Source organism: Vollenhovia emeryi, unplaced genomic scaffold, assembly GCF_000949405.1.
Source record: "Vollenhovia emeryi isolate VEMERY1.0 unplaced genomic scaffold, V.emery_V1.0 DF939523.1, whole genome shotgun sequence".
NCBI classification, from domain to species: Eukaryota; Metazoa; Arthropoda; class Insecta; order Hymenoptera; family Formicidae; genus Vollenhovia; species Vollenhovia emeryi.
The window spans coordinates 1-18,688 of NW_011966843.1; the positions used below are offsets into that span (position 1 = coordinate 1).

Consider the following 18,688-nt stretch of genomic DNA (forward strand, 5'->3'; position numbering starts at 1 on the left):
TGTATTCTGAAACATTAAAAATGTAAAAAATACATGATATTTGTTTTGTGTACTGGCTATATTATTTTATTTTAATACTTACAACGTCTTTACTCACTGGTTAGATTAGGAATTCACAGCTTCGCTAAAAGTTCGATAAATCCAACTTTGAGCGTTACCTTCGCTCACCTTCGCTGTATCGTTACTTTGGTAGAGTGGGGGTAAACGCCAGCTTTAGCTTCGCTCCGTGAAATGGCAGCTTTAGTGAATTTGGATCACGTGACTAATTTGCTGCTGCTGCATGCTGCGTATGAAAAGGCACCTTTAGACCGTGCACTGGGACACTCGGGTGACGTTTCTGAACGCAACCCTGTTGTGTTTTCTGAACGCACCCATTTATTACGACGGAGAATTGCTGTTTGAGTAAATTCGAGTGTCTTCTATTTGGCGGCAAAATCTACACTCGAGCAGTTGGTCATTTGTTTAAAAAATATTAATGTAAAATTTACATATTGTATTAACATTGCTTGTTTGTTTCAAGTGTTAATGTAAGTGTAATGCCTTTATATTTATGAAGAATTTGTACGCTTACATGTAACGACTAACAGTCATTTCCAGAACTTTAAAGGTTATATTGTGAAAAAAATTCTCTTGCCTGTAGCGATTAAATGTGGTGATAAATTACTTAAATTATATTTAATAATATTAGTGGCAATGGATCTCTCAGCCACGCAAATTTTTGAGGACGGGGAGGACTTCCTACTCACACAGGAAATCTCTCGTACACTAGAAGAGGAAGATTCGGTGCAGGTTAATTAAATACACTTTTTGATGATAAAATGTAAAATTAGAGAAAAGTTATACAAAGTATATCGAATTTATAATGTTAATATACTCAATAAGTTTTCAATGTTGGATTTTTGTTTTTAGTATTTTAGTGTTATTTTAAATTGTTCCCCAAAATTTTAATTTTTAAATAAAATGCTTAACAAAGTTTAATAAGATATTTTATATGTTGTGAAATATTTTAGGTCGGAACGTTGAGCGTTGGTTCCACTGATCATAAGGTTAAAACAGGGATCACAAAGATTGGCAGACACGATAGCTGCAATATTATTATTAAAGATGCAGTAAGTTTTACCTTTTATTACTTATATCAGAAATTGGTTGAAGATCATTTTTGTAACGAGTATAAAGAAAAATGTTCTGATTTTATAAGGACTTGATATAAATTGACGTATAGAACAAAGCAACATTTACATCTTAGTAAACCGTAAACCTAGTTTGGAAAAAATACTTGGGTTTTGCTTCAATATTATTTAGAATTTTTCCCAAAAAAACATTTTGCGCGCAAATATCTAGCATTATTACGATGCACTGGGACAGGATTTTGCTTGCGTTATTGAGCCATTTTTGTATGAGTTGTTAGATATTTGTGCTTAAAATTATATGTTAATACACGAGCTAACCACTTGCGTGCGAAAGCACAGACTAAATATCTTGCGAGCAAAACTCTGGCAAATCTCGTGCAAGTTTGCATGCATAAGACAAGCAATATTTGCGCACAAGAATTGTTATCAGAGTTCATTGATTCTAGCTGTGTGGTGTATAGATTCTGCACTATCCTCTCCACCTCTGATTTTTATATACAATATATGAAAAGGTTAATCAATAAGCATCTGAGCCAAATATGGAGATGATATTTATAATGATTTAATTCTTTTTTCATAGACCGTCTCAAAACTACATGCAGAAATTGAAGCTAGCAGAGGAGGATCAACCTGGATTTCTGATCTAAAATCTTCCAATAATACGAAACTTAATAATGTAATAGACATTATAGATCTTTATTTATCAATATAGCTCTCGGTTTATGCTGCTTAAGCATTTTGATACTCAAACTTTGTTTAACGTATTTATTGTTATATAATTTTATTTACATATGCAGTGAATATCTCATAGAATTGTTCCTAATGCATGTAACATTTACATATATATGTATATATATGAATGTAGCAAATATTTATTGCATATATATGTATATAGGTATAGTGAATTAAACAAATTGTTTAATGCATCATTTAAGATAACATTGTGACAAAAATACTGCGATACTTTTCAAGATGGATTAATTGTTTCTTTTCATGTCTACAGTTTATATTACGACCTACTCGTTGGTACGAACTCAAAGATGGAAGTGTTATTGAACTCGGTAAAGTACGCGCTACCTATCGTACATATTCAACTGACACGGGTGATATTGTGATACCAGAAACGCCTGCACCACCGCGGCAGAAAGTTGCAAGTACAATAATTCCGAATACACCAGATTCATCTCTTGTAAGTGTTTTAGCATACGATATTGGCATTGATTGACAAAATTAGAGCAACGTATTTATTTGCACAGAACAATTCTTCCGGTGTGGATGATGACGGGTCTGTCATTCTTGGAACTCAGAAAGATGAAAATAGTGTCTTTCGACGGCCGCGAGTTCCACAGCTGTGTCAATCTACGAGCAGCAGTAAAAGTAATACTTCTATGAATGAAAGTAATGACTCTCGAATCGCTATGAACACGTCTGATGTTAACGTTGGCGAGAATCAATTCGGTATATTTGATACAGAAACGCAGACTTGTGAGGAGAGATGTGAAATGCCATCGAGTTCCATTCATGATATGGAAACGCAAGGAATCCCCAAAGATGTGTCCGAACAACTTGTCGAAGCAAATACTGAAGTCGACGAGCAGCCGTCAGAACTAAATGTTGATAAAACAAATGCCAGATCTGTGAAGGATATTCACGATATGGAAACGCAAAATGTTGATAAAACAAATGCCAGATCTGTGAAGGATATTCACGATATGGAAACGCAAAATTATATGGATTATAAGAATGAAATGGAGAAGCAAAGGAGCGAGATCAATATTCAAAATGTAACAAAGGAGAATTTTACGGATGTTCGTATTGCGGAAATACATGATTGTGTCAGCGATACTGGTAAAGGTGGCGGCGATACTCAGAAATCTGAATTTGACAAGAAAAGACAGAAGAATGTGAGTGAGAATATCGGCCGCGATATTCAAGATTTGGAGACACAAAAGTTCGATGATAAATGTTTTGCGGATAACGTGTCTAAAACTCAATTTGGATTGGACGATGCAAGATGCGAACAAAACGGAGATATATCCAACATGGAAACTCAATTCATAACAGATGGTACGTCAAATGAGACTAATAATCGAGCCAACAACGAAATAAATCGTGAGAACATTACGGGGTCACCAAAGTCCAGATCCAGCAGTCCCGGATCTTTGAATTTATCTTCACCAGGGGTCGATGACTGTCCTTCGCCATTAAACCAGAGCGACCATTTGCTCGAATCATCAGATTTATTAGAGTTTTATGGCGAGGGTATTGATAAGGAAAAAGAAATTCATGCATGCTGTACGTCTACGCCGAAGCCGCTTACGAAACAGTTATCGGAAAGGGATAGTAACGTTGGAAATGTGGATACCGAAGAGAATAACGATGAGGATATGTTCGAAGCTCCTACTCAACGTCTCAGTAGATTTGAAGCTTCAATGTCGGACTATTTCGAGACGAACGAGGAAGGTACACTTGCAGTGTGCAAAGTTTTAAAGAAGAAACGTCGATCGGAACAAACCAACAATGATTCAGAAATAGACACAACGCAGAAATACATTGCAGGACACGCTAAAAAGCAACGTGAATCTTCAGGCACTCTAAATAAGCCGTCTAATGAAGATGCAAATAGAAGTGACCCTGGCACAAATGTCGAGTCTGAAGATATGTTTGATGCGGCGACGCAATTGTTGAACAATTCTGCAGCTAAGGACACATCTTCAATTAATCAACCGCAAGAAACTAATGAAATTAATAGGGCTGATGATATAGAGTCGACGCAAATTAGAAATAACGTTAATCAGGACAACCAAATAGACACGTCGGACATTAATGAGGCGTCTACTCAGCTCATTTTATCACACAAAACTTCAAAAACAGTCGATCGTTGCACAACAGAACTTCCTGATTGTGAAGATATAGATTATGAGCTCGCGCCTACGCAAGTAATCGGTGAAATTGAAGATAAAGAGGGGAGGAGCTCCACTCGCGAAGGAGACTCTTCCAAGGTAAATTTAAACGACACTCTCGAACAAAAACTTAATGAGATGTTTGAAGATATAAACAACGACGTAAATAACGTTTGTGAGTTACCGTGCATGTCGACGCAGTGTCTGGAAGATATTCTGGAGCACGGTAACTCTGCTAGTAAATCCATCGCTGACAACCGAAATACAGATAAAATGCCACAAAAGCAAGTAAAAAAAGGGAATCAGGTATCTTGTAATCAACAGTCACATAATTTACTGAATACCGAAATAAATGACAATAACGTTAATAACTCCGAGACTGAATCACAAAAATCAGATACCCGTTTTTCTACAATCACTACAAGGCGCAAGAGAAATATTTTGAAAGATACACAAGAGTTCGTGAAAGATGTGACTCCTCGTCAAAATGTTAATTCTTTGCAGGCATCTGCAGTAAACAATGAGAAAGCGGTAGATGATGACACAACTGTGGAATCTAAGAGAAGAAAAATAATTTCAAAAGCGAAAAATACATCTGAGTCTACGACGGAAACGTTGAACGACGATAACGGGAATAAAAACATTTCGAGCGGGGATAACGAAAGAAGTGTTCGAAGTTTGAGATCGACGAGGCAGAAAAATGTAACTACGCCGGAAACGAGCAAACAAGTCTCGGGAAGAGATCCAGCCAAACTCGAAGCCGATGACACAGAAGAGAACACGTCGGCTTGCGTTCCTTGCTCATCAGCAAGTGGGCAATGTTTGCAAACGTTAAATCCGTTATATGAGATGGACGATGACATTCTAACGCGCTTACCAGCCGTTAGAATATCAGGGACTCTCTCATATCCGGCGAGTCCTTCTGCATCATCGATGTCGAGTGTGCGTAGTACGAGATCTAAACGTAGTACGAGTTCTAAACGAGACCTCGTAGCAAAGGGGAAAAGACGTAAGTCCTCGAGAGGGAAATCATTACGCAAACGGAACGTTGGGAATTCGAGGGAAAACGATAAGCCGCCTGCTGATGGTTGTCCAAGTCCTGTTCTCAACACTTCAACGATTGTTAAAGTACCAGATCTTGTGGACACTTCCGAGGATAGTGAAACTGATAGCGAAACTGAACGATTTCAACAAATGGCAGGCAGAATGTTAAGTAAGTTCAGTGGTCCGAAAGGGCAGGATGAAGGAAGCGGGAAAAATACATGCGTTTTGTCAGATGTATCGGAAGATCCGGGGCAGAGTACAAATATCGAATCGAGGAGTCTAACGCGAGCCAGGTCAAGAACGACGCGACATTTCAGCAAACAAAGTAATGAGAATTCGCGCGATCTTCAGAGAAAAACTCGTCTGAAAAGTGCAGCTTGCGAAGGCAGATCCACGGAGCCAGAAACGAAGTTTACTGTTAAAAGGAAGATATCTCTGAACGTGGTAGAAGAAAACGCGGAGAAAATTACGTTGAACAAATGTAAACCGGCACAAGACACCGAGAAATGTCCAACTTCTGCTGCTTTGGAAAAGACTCGAGGGACTTCCTCAAATACAGATGGAAGTGTCCATCTTGAAAGATCCAATGTTAAACGAAGTAGATATAAAATTGATGATGGTGAAGTTACAGACAAGTTGATACATGTCAGTGAAGTAACTGCGAGTGGAAATACTAAGAAGAATGAACCAGCTCAGAGAAAAGGAATGGAAACGCGAGCGAGTGAGTCGCAAGAAAAGGTTTTGAGAGTTTTGCTTACTCCCATAAAGAGTCCCATGGATGATGAATCCCAAGAAGTTGAGAGAATCATGGTGAAAGGTCCGAGTCAAGTGCAGGATAAGAATTTATCGATAAGAGAAAGCAGTAAGGCAAAGCTATTCCGTAGAGGATTGAGAACCAGAAGACGATCTAATTCGGATACCAAAACATATTCTGGCTCATCTGAGAGTGGTATGTCATCTGAGATAGGAGACTCAAGTTATACGGGACTTATCAATCCTGAACCGAGAGTTAAACGTCGAAGAGCTGCTAAAAGTTCCATTTCTTCGACAGAGGCCCAAGTCTCGAGAAGGGAGAAGACTTTCAAGAGGCCTACTCAGATAAAGAATTCTTCAAATTTGGCTTCTAGTTTCTCTATAGAAAATACTATTAGCGAAAGTAGTCAGAGCAGTACGGAAAGTTTCACTTCAACAAACTCGAGAGTTTCAAGATCGAGAGCAGCAAGCATCAGAGAAAAGGAGAAGGCGGAGTTGAATCAAAATACAAATGGACGAACTGATGAGAGTGCTTCAGGGCTAAATGCAAGTGTAGAAATTACGTCTTTTTCAACGCCTAGAACGCGCAGGAGTACATCTATCCTGAATAATTCCACACCATCCGCAATAAAACATAAAGTTTTGTTTACGGGTATAATGGAAGATTATAGTAAGATTGTTAAAACGTTAGGTGAGCACAAGTTGAAATAAATTGTGGGATTTTTCTGCAGTTATCATTAACAGCTGTTTTCCTGTTTGTTGACAATTTTTCTTTTACAGGTGGAAGCAAAGTGGAAGATCCGGCAAAAAGCACCATTTTGGTTACTGATAAAGTTCGACGAACGTATAAATTTTTGTGTGCGTTGGCGAAGGGCGTGCCCATAGTGGCGATTGACTGGTTGAAAGATAGTGAAACAGCGGCGCGGTTTCTAGATTGCGAAAATTTTATGTTGAAAGACCCGGCCGCCGAGGCCAAGTTCGGTTTCAGACTAAGGAAAAGTCTTGACAAAGCTAAAGGAAACAGATTACTGGATGGCTACGTCGTTGTATTGACACCGAACGTCGCGCCGCCGCCTATAGAAGAATTGAAAAGTGAGAGATGGAAATTTTTTTTATATCAATATATAAAATATATTTCATGTTTTTATACTCTTACAGATATAGTGTCGTCTTGCGGTGGAAAAGCTTTATTACGCCCTCCGATCAAATGGCCCGAAAGAGCAGTGATTTTGTCTTGCGAGGAAGATTTGCCAAATGCAAGGAAGTTTCTCTCTAAAGCACCGAAGACTGTTACAGTACAATCTACAGAATTTATCTTGACTGGTATTTTAAGGCAGGAAATGGATTTTGAAAAATATAAGTTAACATAATAAGTGATCCTTAATAACATTGTATATCGTGAATTACATCCAAATATTTCAATTCTTAATTTAGAGACCAGTCTATACTAACATTATTAACAATGCCATATACTATCACATTTTTAATAAACAAAAACAAATGGAGTTTTGAAACTTCTATTTTATTTATGAACCTTTCAAACACAAAGCTGCTCTGTTCATTGTTTGAATTATCAATAGTGATTTCATAAAATTTTTAACATTTTGAAATGACCTATGTACTTATATAAAACAAATTGTATAAATAATTCCATGTTAAATCAAACTGTAAATATCTGAGTTATTTCTAAATTTCATATTTTAATGTATTCATACATATACAAGAAAAAGGAAGTTAAAATTGTGATTGATGACCACAGCAAGTTTTAAGTGTGAAATAAATGAATCAAACATATTCTGTAAAGTAATTTTTTGTAATTTCTTTAAAACTTATTCTATTTGTATTGCGCGTTATACAAAGAGATTCTTAAATAATTAATAAGAATGCGGCGATAAAATATTAAAATGTAATGCATCGACAAATTCAATCAAAATCAATACTTTCAAAAAGTACTGAGCTTGAGAAAGAAATTTGAATAAAAATTAAGAAATGTTTAAAGTGATGTATAAAAATAATAAGTTTTGACATGAGAATCGTTTTTCGTTGTTTTTAATAAACGCTCACTCTATTTGCAATACAAAATTTGATATATCCAAAATAAGATATGTATTTTACAAAGGCATATGTTTCTCTTCAATTGAATGACAAAATTAAGTAATTAATGATTCATTATATACATTTTTAAAATTATTTTATAAATTAAAAATAAAAATCAAATGTAATGCCATGAAAAGGAAGTAAAATCATATGTATTCGAAATATATTTATTAAAATAAGTATTTTGCAAAAGCAGCATACTTGGCGCGCCTATTTTATACATAACTGAAATTAAAATGTACAAAAGTTTTATTATTTATTAATTGTAAACAGCTTTTCGTAAATTAAAACAAATTTTATATGCATTCGAGCGAATGTTGTGTATTTCCTGAAAACTGTAAAAACATTTTTGTCCGTCTACATTGTATCGTTATTCTAAAACTCTTCAAAAATATGTGCTTTATGCCGGGCTGTTTCGTAGATTGACGTAGATTATTGTAGAAGTTCTTTCGGCGTCCCGAAACTACATCGAAAAGAGACGCTTCCACTTCGCCGCATTCCAAAACTTCAAGGAAAGGCGTTTCCGGCCGCCCGACGCGTTAATTGCGTTCCGAAACCCATTGAGAAAAAAGTCATTTTAGTCACACCAAGTGAAGTCGGCGTAACGCGAAACGGGTGCACGCGAGCGTTACCGAAAAACCCGCTTTTATATCGCCTTTCAGTATTTACAGTCCTTTAGTATTTACGAACGCGAAACGGACGCTGACCGCTCGCCGTCTTCCGCAATTCGCCGAAAGTGGGACCGCATTCGCGCGCAACGGCCGAGATCGCGATGAGTAGGGGTTAGAAATCGGCTCGGCACTCGCGTGAACATGTCCGCGGATATGTCGGACATGGACGCCGACAATCAGAGCGAGGACGGAGAAATTAAGAAGAGCCCATCGAAGGATATGGGCGACTACAGGTACTGTTTACGCCAAGATCGCTTTCCGTAGTCCTCGATTTTAGAAGCGCTGGAGCTGGAGTCGATAGCGCCTTCGGCTCCACTCGAGTTACATAGCGCGGGCTCGCTTTTCCCTTGCCATTAAAGAGCGCCGTTTCGCACTCGCCTTTCCCTCCGACTAAAAACGATGCTTCCGGTATACAAACCGACGAGGTTTCGCCAATTCCAAGCGAAAGGTACACGAGCGCCGGACCCGAATCCAGAACCCTATTGTTATCTTACTTATCCCGGGTGTTCCGTCCAGTGTTCGTTTTTAAGGTTAGGTCCGCTAGACGAGTCCGTCACGAGCCGGGCAGGCTTGTGTCTGCGGCGCGTACGCATCCGATCCTCGCATCTGTTGCTCCGCGTCGCCCGAGCCACGTGAGAGTCGTTCAGGTTAGCCTAAAATAACAATTTAGGGCGCATGTGCGCGCGTGCGCGACAAATTTTTGTCCTGTTATTTTTTTTGGCGTGTATTCGGGGGACCTGTCGGTAATGCAGCGCCCGGTATTCGGTACAACTGCCCCGCGAATGGCGGACGTCGCGTCGACGGATCCTTCGTTCGTCACCCGTTGACACCCCACGTTCGGCAACCTAGCTCGCTCCCTCTCCCCCCCTTTTTTTTTACAAGTGAAAACGGGGTCGCGTTACGTCGCACGAGGCAGAATGACGAGCGATGCTGCCCCGAATTTTTAGGTATTCAACGCGAGCGCGTTTGCACTCCGCGTTTCGTTTTCTCGCAATACTTTTCTCTCCGCTTCATTCTGTCATTTGTGGCGTACAGGAGCGTCGTCCTTTCTCCGGCCCCGTCAGTGTGCGGCACATATCACGAGACACGGTAGTGCCTCGCGCCAAGTATAAGCGTAGCTAGTACCGCGCGCGCGAGACCGACCGTGTGTAGTTTACGCGAGTACGCGAGTTGGCAGGGGCCCACAGATTTTCGGATCTCAACAACGGCAGAACCGGCCAACTTCTAAGTGCACTCAATCGATAGCTTGAATCTATTTATAATTTATTTATTCAATTTAACAATTTAACAATTAACTCGTTATACATTTAATTAAGTTATATTAATCAAATTATATAATGTGGTGTTGAAAAAGACTAAGTGAAGTCGAAACGTTCACCGATGTAATGAATTAAGAATACAATTTTACCTTGATAACATCCAATATACCAGCTCGTTAATTTTGGCCTCTTAAAATTCAAATTAATTGTGTATACATAAAACGAGCGTCACATCTACATTATTTTGATAGCTTGTTTGTTTTACTTTATACGTAAAGAAATTCACGACGCACGCAAGTTCGCGGGCAGATTTTCGGTGAGAAAAGTTAGCGATACCTCGAGGCCGGAAGGTTGTTGATGCCGATCCGCTTTCGCTTGTATACAGAGCGATTGAAATCGGCATTGTTTAACGTTATTTGCAATAGTAAAGAGCGAGAACGAGTGGCCGTAGGCAAGTGGCCCCATTTGTCTCGCACTCGATTTTGGTCACGAAGTAGACGCCAGACGAAAGGCCTCGTCAAGCTGATTAGTCCCAGTCTACAATAGAGATTTAAACCCCAAGCCTCAATCTAAGAAATTGACTAATCGCAGTTGCGCATTCTACTCATACTTGGTCGTGATTGGCCAATTTCTTAAAGCTCAGGGCTTAAATCATCTATTGTAGACTGGGACTTACATATATGTCAGTCTCAGAGTGTACCTATTTAACATTCCAGAGATATCGGGCTCCAAAGATGTCAGCATCGACCGTTGGGAAACCTTTTAGTCGACTGCAACTCGGATCCATCAAACGACGCGTCCGCTTGGCCAAGAGCCTTTGGTGCCTGGTTGCCAATCATTTTGGTAAAGCGATTCAGTAGCATTTCGAACACTTTTGTTCGGACAGGTAGCTCCATTCTTGTGGCTTTCCTGACGACGCAGTGGTAATCAGTAGATGGTTGATAGCCCTTACCACGAGTGGAACTGTACACAGAGAATAGAGACTCCTTCGTCGCCGGTTTCTCGTTTTGTCTTGTTCGCGCGTTCGATTCGCTTTGTTTGTTTGTTTTTTTTCGTTGGACCACTTCTCGCTCGTCAGTTCCATTCGTTCCTTGGGTACTTCCGTGTGTCGTACGCTGTCCTGTGCCAGCACTTTTCGATGGCACCCACCAAGTGCACAGGCTGTGGTGCTGTGCGCCGAGGAACGGCTCCATTTTACCTCCTCGATTCGATCGAGAATGCGCTCCAGAGCGTCAATGACTTGCGCCAGGGCTCGAACAAGCGCTTGAAACTGTTGCCGCCCATCGATTCGTACACTTCTGGATCCAAGCTCTGCAAATCCTGTTACGACCACATCCGATATCAGCCGGTGGCTCGTCCGGTGTACGACGAGACTCCAGATTTGACGATATACAGACAAGCGCCACATTCCAATCACCAGTGCTCATTCGGCTGCATACGGCCAACTGAACTGACCAGGATGTCCCCTAAGCTCCGATACGATCTCCTCGTGAACTTCAAGTTCTACACTGAGGACGAGGCGAGAATGTGCGCGTCTCACATTGGTATCAGTAACTGGTGGCCTCTCGTGAAGCAAATCCACTCGTCGGTGGCTCCCAGCGAATTTGGGAAAGTGACCAATCTGATGTTCAGTCTGCACCAGAAGCTAGAGCAAAGCGGCAATTCGAGTCTCTTCGAACCCGACCACTCCTGACTATGCAACATTCAAGTGGAAAGTCCGGTGCTTGTTGAGTGCAAGGCGCAATCGCGTTTCCAAAGTGGGACCAACCACTACCAGTTCGTGCTCTGTGACACGGATGGCAAAGAATGGACTAGAGGCGATTGTGGCCTATCACTGCACCTGCGAGGCTGCTGCAGTTACTTGATGGCCATCATCTGGTATCTATCCCGCGGTCACAACAATCCATTTACAATTCCTGCTGAGAATCTAACATTGCTATCGATCTAATAATTTGTGAATAAAGACTCGTCGCTCATTTCCCGCATAATTTTTATTTGACCAGCCAGTGGCGCCACTGATTGGTTTAGGAATTTTTGGAGCCCGATATCTCTAGAACGTTAAGTAGGTACACTCTGAGACTGACATATCTGCGATTGTCTTGACGAGACCTTTCGTTTGGTATCTGCTATGTGACCAAAACCGAATGCGATAAAAATGGGACCGATCTTGCTCTCACTCTTTTAAGCTTACGCCAAGAAGTGGACTTGGTGTTCGTTTAACGTCATTTAATAAAGCGCCGACACGAGAGACTCGTAAGTTCTCCGTTTAGGTTGACGGAAAACGATAGTTTGCTTCGAGGATTAATCGGCATCGCTTCTTAATTTTTTTACTTTGAACGTATTCTCAAAGATTGGCACAGCGAATTTTATTTAAAAAAACGAAGATAACAAGTGATGTTACTCGCGATACAGAGCATTTATCAGTTTGTATCTCAAAGATTTGCTTTACAAATTTTCAAGGTGTTAGCAATGGGTGCTTTCTAGGAAAGGACACAGATTGACGCAGTGCAATACAGAGAATTATTTCATTCTCGTGTAATAATGGCAAATAACAGAGATAAAACGATTTATTGTGTTAAAGTCTGCGTCCACGATGCTAGAACTTGGTCCAGCTTCTAGTTTTGACAAATGCGTAGCCATTCATCTTGCAGCTATTCCATAAAAGCTGCAAATTGATTGGCTACACATTTCTCGAAACTAGAACTTGGACCAAGTTCTAACATCGACCTTTACACAGTGTCGCCTGTGTACATTGCTGGAAAGCGCCCAATCCCGATTCGATTTACTTACCTGTTCCGTTTGATACCTGCAGCTTTTCGGAGGAAGAGGGTGGCGACACGGCCGACTCCTTGGATATTAAACCGCCGCAGGCAGTTGTGCGCCATCATAAATCCAGCTCGTCCCGTCGAAGGGAGAAGCACAGCGACAGGAGGAGTCGCAGGGATGAGAAGGAGCGAAAGTCGCGTCAACACGAGCGCGAGGACAGGCACAGGGACAAGCATAGGCATCGCAGGCATGTGGGGGAACCTGCGGAAAGATCCGAGCGTGTGGAGAGCTCCAAGAGGAACCGCGAGAGGATGGAGCGACTAGACAGGATGGAGGGCCATTCTAGAGACAGGGAGTCCTCCAGGCACGATCGCAAGGAAAGAAGTACGGGAGACCGTGTCCTAGAAGATTTGAGGGAAAGGTATAACTTGTCTCGTATCTTGGAAATTTCTCACCGAATTTCTGCTTTACGAAATATTAATGACCGTTTGTCAATGAGTCGCTTGCTTCTCTTAAAATTCTAGTTAGAAGAAAATATGTTGCAGATTATTGGACAAGAGAAGGGAGAGACGGGAGGATCCGCGCGACACTCGGAACTACAAGATCGAGTCGTCCCGGCACGAGGTGCGATTGGAGGAGCTGCGAGAGATGCGCGAGCCACGCGACCGGCGAGAAATACGGATGGAGGACCTTCGGGAGCGTCGTGAAATGCGTACCGTGGACGACGGTAGGGAGCGTCGGGAGATTCGCATGGAGGAGCAGAGGCACATACGGGTGATCATGGACGAGCAGTTCTCGGAGAGCGAGCTGATGGAACGGTCCGAGAAACGTCGCAAGAGATCCCACAAGCACGATAGAGTTCGTGAGAGGGACCAAGAGAAGATGGAGCGCGAGAAGGAGCACCGGGACAAACAGCTGCGGGAGGCGATGGAGATCGTAACCGACGAGGTTAGTGAGATGGATGTGCAGACGGAGATCTCGATACAGATTAAAGATCCAAAAGAGATGACGGAACAGGAACTTAGGAAAGAAAGGCTGTTGGAGGCCGACAGAGAAATGGCCAGGCGGAAGGAGGTGTCCAGGATGGAGTTGGAGGCGAGGAGAATGAAGAGAGGCGAGAAACGACCCGTGAGCCCGGACAACAACCCGGATCCTTCGATCGTAGAGCTGTCGGATGAAAGCATCAGTCCTGCTCATTCCGAGGGCGCGCGATCGAAATCGGCCGAGTCGAGACACTCGTCCGAAGGGGAGAGAAGTCCGCACGAGCGCTCGTCGGAGCGACACTCGTCCGACTCTTCGGAATCTAGCAGCGACGACGATGACGAGTCTAACGAATCGAATAAAGGTTCCGCTGGCGACTCCAACGACGGCTCGGAATACAACAATCCAAGTCCGCTGTCTGTCGATCGACTAGCCAAATCCGATCATTCGGATGGAGACTCTCCGGGACACGTTGATTCTAACAATGCTACGAAAACCGTAGAAGAGGAGGAAAAGAAAGAGGAGGAACCGGAGTTACCGCCATATCTGCCGGCTATTCAAGGTGCAGCAAGAAATATTTGTAAAAGAAATTTTAAAAGAAAATTGAAGGTATAAAGGCATGCCAAATACACGAGTTAATCAGACTTGAATTTTTATCGTAAATAATCTCCAATCTGATTAATTCAAATTTGCTTTTATACCTTTAATCTATTTTTTTATTTTTGCCTTATTAACTTTCTTTTTAATTTAAATTTTAGACACTGTTATTCTTTTAGCTGTATACACATGTATTGTAAATTTTCTACTTTTTAGGTTGTAGAAGCGTCGAGGAATTTCAGTGTCTAAATCGAATTGAAGAAGGTACATATGGAGTTGTGTACAGAGCACGCGACAAACGCACGGAAGAGATAGTCGCGTTGAAACGATTGAAAATGGAGAAGGAGAAGGAAGGCTTTCCGATTACGAGTCTGAGGGAGATCAATACATTATTGAAAGCGCAGCATTCCAATATTGTTACCGTGCGAGAGATAGTCGTCGGCAGCAACATGGATAAGATATTTATTGTCATGGATTACGTGGAGCACGATCTGAAATCCCTCATAGAAACCATGAAGCAGAAGAAACAAGTTTTTATACCTGGTATTATTCTGTTAAACAATGTAGGAAACTGGTCGAGGAGTTGAGTGTAGTAACAGCAGAAATTGAAAAGTAAAAAACAATTTTATCGAAAATAATATATAATAATCTAGGTGAAAGATTTATGAATGTAGAATAATTGTATATGTCATGGATTACGTGTATTAAACTTGGCGCTCTGCTGTTGCACTCAAGTCCTAAATTTATATAATAGGTATATATAATTTATATATTCATATAACCTTAGAAGAATATGCGAACGTAAGGAACGTAAGGAATAATTATGGTATTTCTTTTTATTACAGGAGAAGTTAAATGTCTTATGCAGCAATTGTTATGCGCTGTCGCACATTTACACGATAATTGGATACTGCATCGCGACCTAAAGACGTCCAATTTGCTGTTAAGTCACAGAGGCATTTTGAAAGTCGGCGATTTTGGCTTGGCTCGAGAATATGGCTCTCCCTTGAGGCAGTACACGCCGATCGTCGTAACGCTTTGGTATAGAGCTCCTGAATTACTTCTGTGTGATAAAGAGTATGCAGGCATATATAGTACGCCTATTGATATGTGGTCCGTGGGGTAAGTACATATGTTTATTGGAAGGTCGTTTGATATGATTTTTTTAAATTAATGGTGACATTAATGGATTATAGTATTAAATGTACAATTTTAGAGTATATAAACCACAATATTTATGATAATCTCTCCTTAGGTGCATTTTCGCCGAGCTTTTAAGGATGGAACCACTCTTCCCGGGAAAATCTGATATAGATCAATTGAATAAAATATTCAAGGAGCTGGGTACACCGAGCGAAAGGATCTGGCCAGGATACGCCAAGTTACCCATAGTACAAAAGATTCCGTTCGCGCATTATCCTGTAAATAATCTCAGACAAAGATTTAGTTTATCGTTGTCCGATTTAGGTATCGAGATGCTGAACAAGTAAGTTATACCGTTTAGAGAACAATTTGCGGAAGCATTTAATATTTAAATATGTTTTATTACAAGTGTGATTTTTCTCTTTCAGATTTTTAACGTACGACCCTCGTCAACGTGTAACCGCCGAAGACGCCCTGAATCATGGCTACTTTACTGAAGCGCCTTTGCCAATCGACCCGCAAATGTTCCCCACGTGGCCCGCCAAGTCGGAACAAGGAATCAGAACCACGAACGCGTCCCCGAAGCCACCGAGCGGAGGCAGAGAGTACAAACAATTGGGTGACGGTGACGACGCCGATTTGAGTAACTCCGGTTTCCACATGGGCTTAACGGAGGGTGGCAGAGCGCCGGCGGTTGGTGGTGGCTTTCACTTGAAATTCTAGTTGAAAGCGAGACTTTTGCACTCTGTGAATTGTAACAATGAACTTTTTATTTACATAGATTTGTATAAAATACACATGTGGGTCTTTTGAAAAGTTCTCGAAATGGAGTATAATAACTCGCACACATTAAATGGAAACTACCAATATTTCTATGAATACACAATAAAGTTATACTTTATCCCATCAAATAGATAAATTTTTTTATAGATTTTTGAGTGAACGTATCTGTGTGATTTTTAAAAGATGAACAAACTCGAGGACCGCTGTGATTAAGTATTCGGATTAAGGCGTGATTTTTTATTATCCTTTTTACTCATCTGACTTAGTCAAACTCCTTCTTATTCCCACAATTGGAGGAATTCCTTGCTGGGAAGAGATTTTCGTCGGACGAAGAAATAAAAGCGACGGATATTTGACATCACTTGACGAATCAGAGTTCGTAATGAGACAATGACTTTGTAGCACATCGTAAACAGAGATTGTGAAAAGTAAAAGTAATTATAAAGATATAAGCTGTTTTTCTATTTCGTTGCGAGAACTTTTCAAATGGCCTACGTATATGTGCTACGCCTATAAAGGAGTGTGTCATCCATACGATATGCATATTCTTTTTATTTCTGCTGTAGAAGAACAGAGAACGTGGAAAATGTTTGTATATGTGTATAATTAAGGTATAGTATTTCATTTTTCTAAACTGGAGACGTTTGCGATTGCTCTTTGTATTTTGTCGTATATGATTGCGTAGTATAAAATGATAGGTACGTGTATTTATATATCAGTTTATTATTGTCGAAATGTGTGTGGATTACAATTGATCTCGTAATACTTTAAACCTTTCTCTTATCTCCTCTTAAGTTAATCGACGTTAATCATAAAACGACGATCAAGATATCTCAAACCTGAAACTCTGACTTGCTCTGCAAAGTTGGAGTTATAATCCAATGGAATAATAGAAATATCTGTTGTAAAAATGAAAACCGCAGCGTCTGTAATTAACACGGTTAATATCTGTAATTTAGTTTGCACTTTACGATGGTAAAAAGAACGTGAGAGGAAAATAGTACAAGGAATTATGTAACGGAAAAATGTAATAAAATAGGAAATGTATATTAGTTCCTACATTTATTCGTATCGATTCATCCTGTAGACGGTCCATGTTTCTGGCAACATTACTGACAAATCTTACTTAAGTTTCTAAATGCTCTGTTCTAATATATATTCTTTGACGGATAAGCTACGGGGTGTTTATTTTTATATTGTTGTACGTATGATGTACCTTCTTGTACAAGCGAGATCACTTTCATTTCCCAGCATTGTGCATATTTTTCGGTAGACCCAACAGCGAATTTATGAATCAAAACAATGAATCTATTTAATAACATATGATATTACTTACACCACCACTATTTCCTTCTCAAACTGTGTCGGCCGCTTAAGTGGCGTTCCGAGTCCGAATTGACGTGTAAATTAATCCTCGTATCTCATTTTGCCGAAGCGTTCAATATAATTTCGAAATATGACAAATGCGACACGTTATTAGTCAAGTTTAAGCGCCTCTTGATTGCCATTTGGATTGAGATTCGGACAGACACTTATCAGACCTCGGCCGTACGGAAGATTCAACCCGAGAATGTTCCTGTCGACATCCTCGAACTTGCTGGACTCCTCTCTGCAAACGACGCCGATGATAACAGCAACGATGACAGCGAGCTTCGCGTAATTAGCCATTGACTGATGCTGCCTCGTTCTCGAGACGAGATAAGCAAAGGTAAACACTAGGAAAAGATTTGGCAATTGTTAAATGTGTAATTTAACGTACGCGGTTTCGACAGTTTGTATTTAAGAGGGTTATTTTGACAGTTTATGTTATGTTTATGAAGAAGGAGAAGAAAGGGAAGATAGAGAAAGTAGGAGGAAGAAACGATAAAATTAGCTTTTGCGATGACAATTAATAAGTCACAGGGACAAATATTTGACAAAGTAGGAATAGATTCGCAAAGATGTTTTTAATCATGGACAACTTTATGTTGCCTTTTCACGCGTTCGTACTTGGCATTAAAAGTTTATCTTGGTAATCAGGGAGATAATAAACAAGTTAAAAACTATGTATACAGGGTGTATTTAAATGGTCTGTACAAACTTTTGGAATAAGTTCCAGGGACCTAAACAAGTAGAAATGTCCCAATGAATATGGGGTCGGAAACGATTGCTTCTGGAGTTACGATGTTTCGAAGCTCCCTACAATGTCTGGAGAAATTATCATGTCAAATCGCATAGGTGTTACAAAGTTTATTTATTTCCTTGGTTTTGCCACGGACATAACAGGACAATACACGTGCTATAGGAAATGTTCGAAATGGCCTCCGTTAAGTTCCAAGGGAGTCTGCGCAAGTCGTCGTATTGACTGGCGAACCCGTTAGAAAATATCTGGTGTGTTACGGATGGTATCGCAGCCGTCCACGATCCGCTGGCGAAGAGTTGCTTATGTCCGTGGCAAAACCAAGGAAATAAATAAACTTTGTAACACCTATGCGATTTGACGTGATAATTTCTCCAGCCATTGTAGGGAGCTTCGAAACATCGTAACTCCAGAAGTAATCGTTTCCAACCGCATATTCATA

General features: G+C 40.6%; 2 protein-coding genes across 10 annotated transcripts; both read left to right on the forward strand.

The window, feature by feature from the left end:
• Nucleotides 1-365: 365 nt before the first annotated feature.
• On the forward strand, nt 366-7,335 carry LOC105557314. 6 transcript variants are annotated; one of them, XM_012004516.1, is made up of 9 exons: nt 368-449; nt 689-789; nt 1,011-1,109; nt 1,711-1,806; nt 2,134-2,319; nt 2,387-2,528; nt 2,604-6,521; nt 6,611-6,922; nt 6,989-7,335. In XM_012004516.1, coding segments are annotated over exons 1-9 (5,067 nt in total). In that variant the 5' UTR covers nt 368-448; the 3' UTR covers nt 7,201-7,335. The 6 variants fall into 6 exon arrangements, with proteins under 6 accessions (XP_011859903.1, XP_011859905.1, XP_011859904.1 ...); XM_012004517.1 differs by having other exon boundaries at nt 2,387-2,507; XM_012004513.1 differs by having other exon boundaries at nt 366-607; nt 2,387-6,521.
• Nucleotides 7,336-8,479: 1,144 nt separating this feature from the next.
• LOC105557315 (cyclin-dependent kinase 11B-like) lies at nt 8,480-17,179 on the forward strand. 4 transcript variants are annotated; one of them, XM_012004519.1, is made up of 8 exons: nt 8,480-8,831; nt 12,670-13,044; nt 13,169-13,571; nt 13,641-14,166; nt 14,418-14,744; nt 15,047-15,323; nt 15,457-15,687; nt 15,773-17,179. In XM_012004519.1, the coding sequence occupies exons 1-8, from the start codon at nt 8,740-8,742 to the stop codon at nt 16,065-16,067; spliced, it is 2,526 nt and encodes an 841-aa protein (XP_011859909.1). In that variant the 5' UTR covers nt 8,480-8,739; the 3' UTR covers nt 16,068-17,179. The 4 variants fall into 4 exon arrangements, with proteins under 4 accessions (XP_011859909.1, XP_011859908.1, XP_011859910.1 ...); XM_012004518.1 differs by having other exon boundaries at nt 13,169-14,166; XM_012004520.1 differs by lacking the exon at nt 8,480-8,831 and adding an exon at nt 9,356-9,545 and having other exon boundaries at nt 13,169-14,166.
• Nucleotides 17,180-18,688: the final 1,509 nt, after the last annotated feature.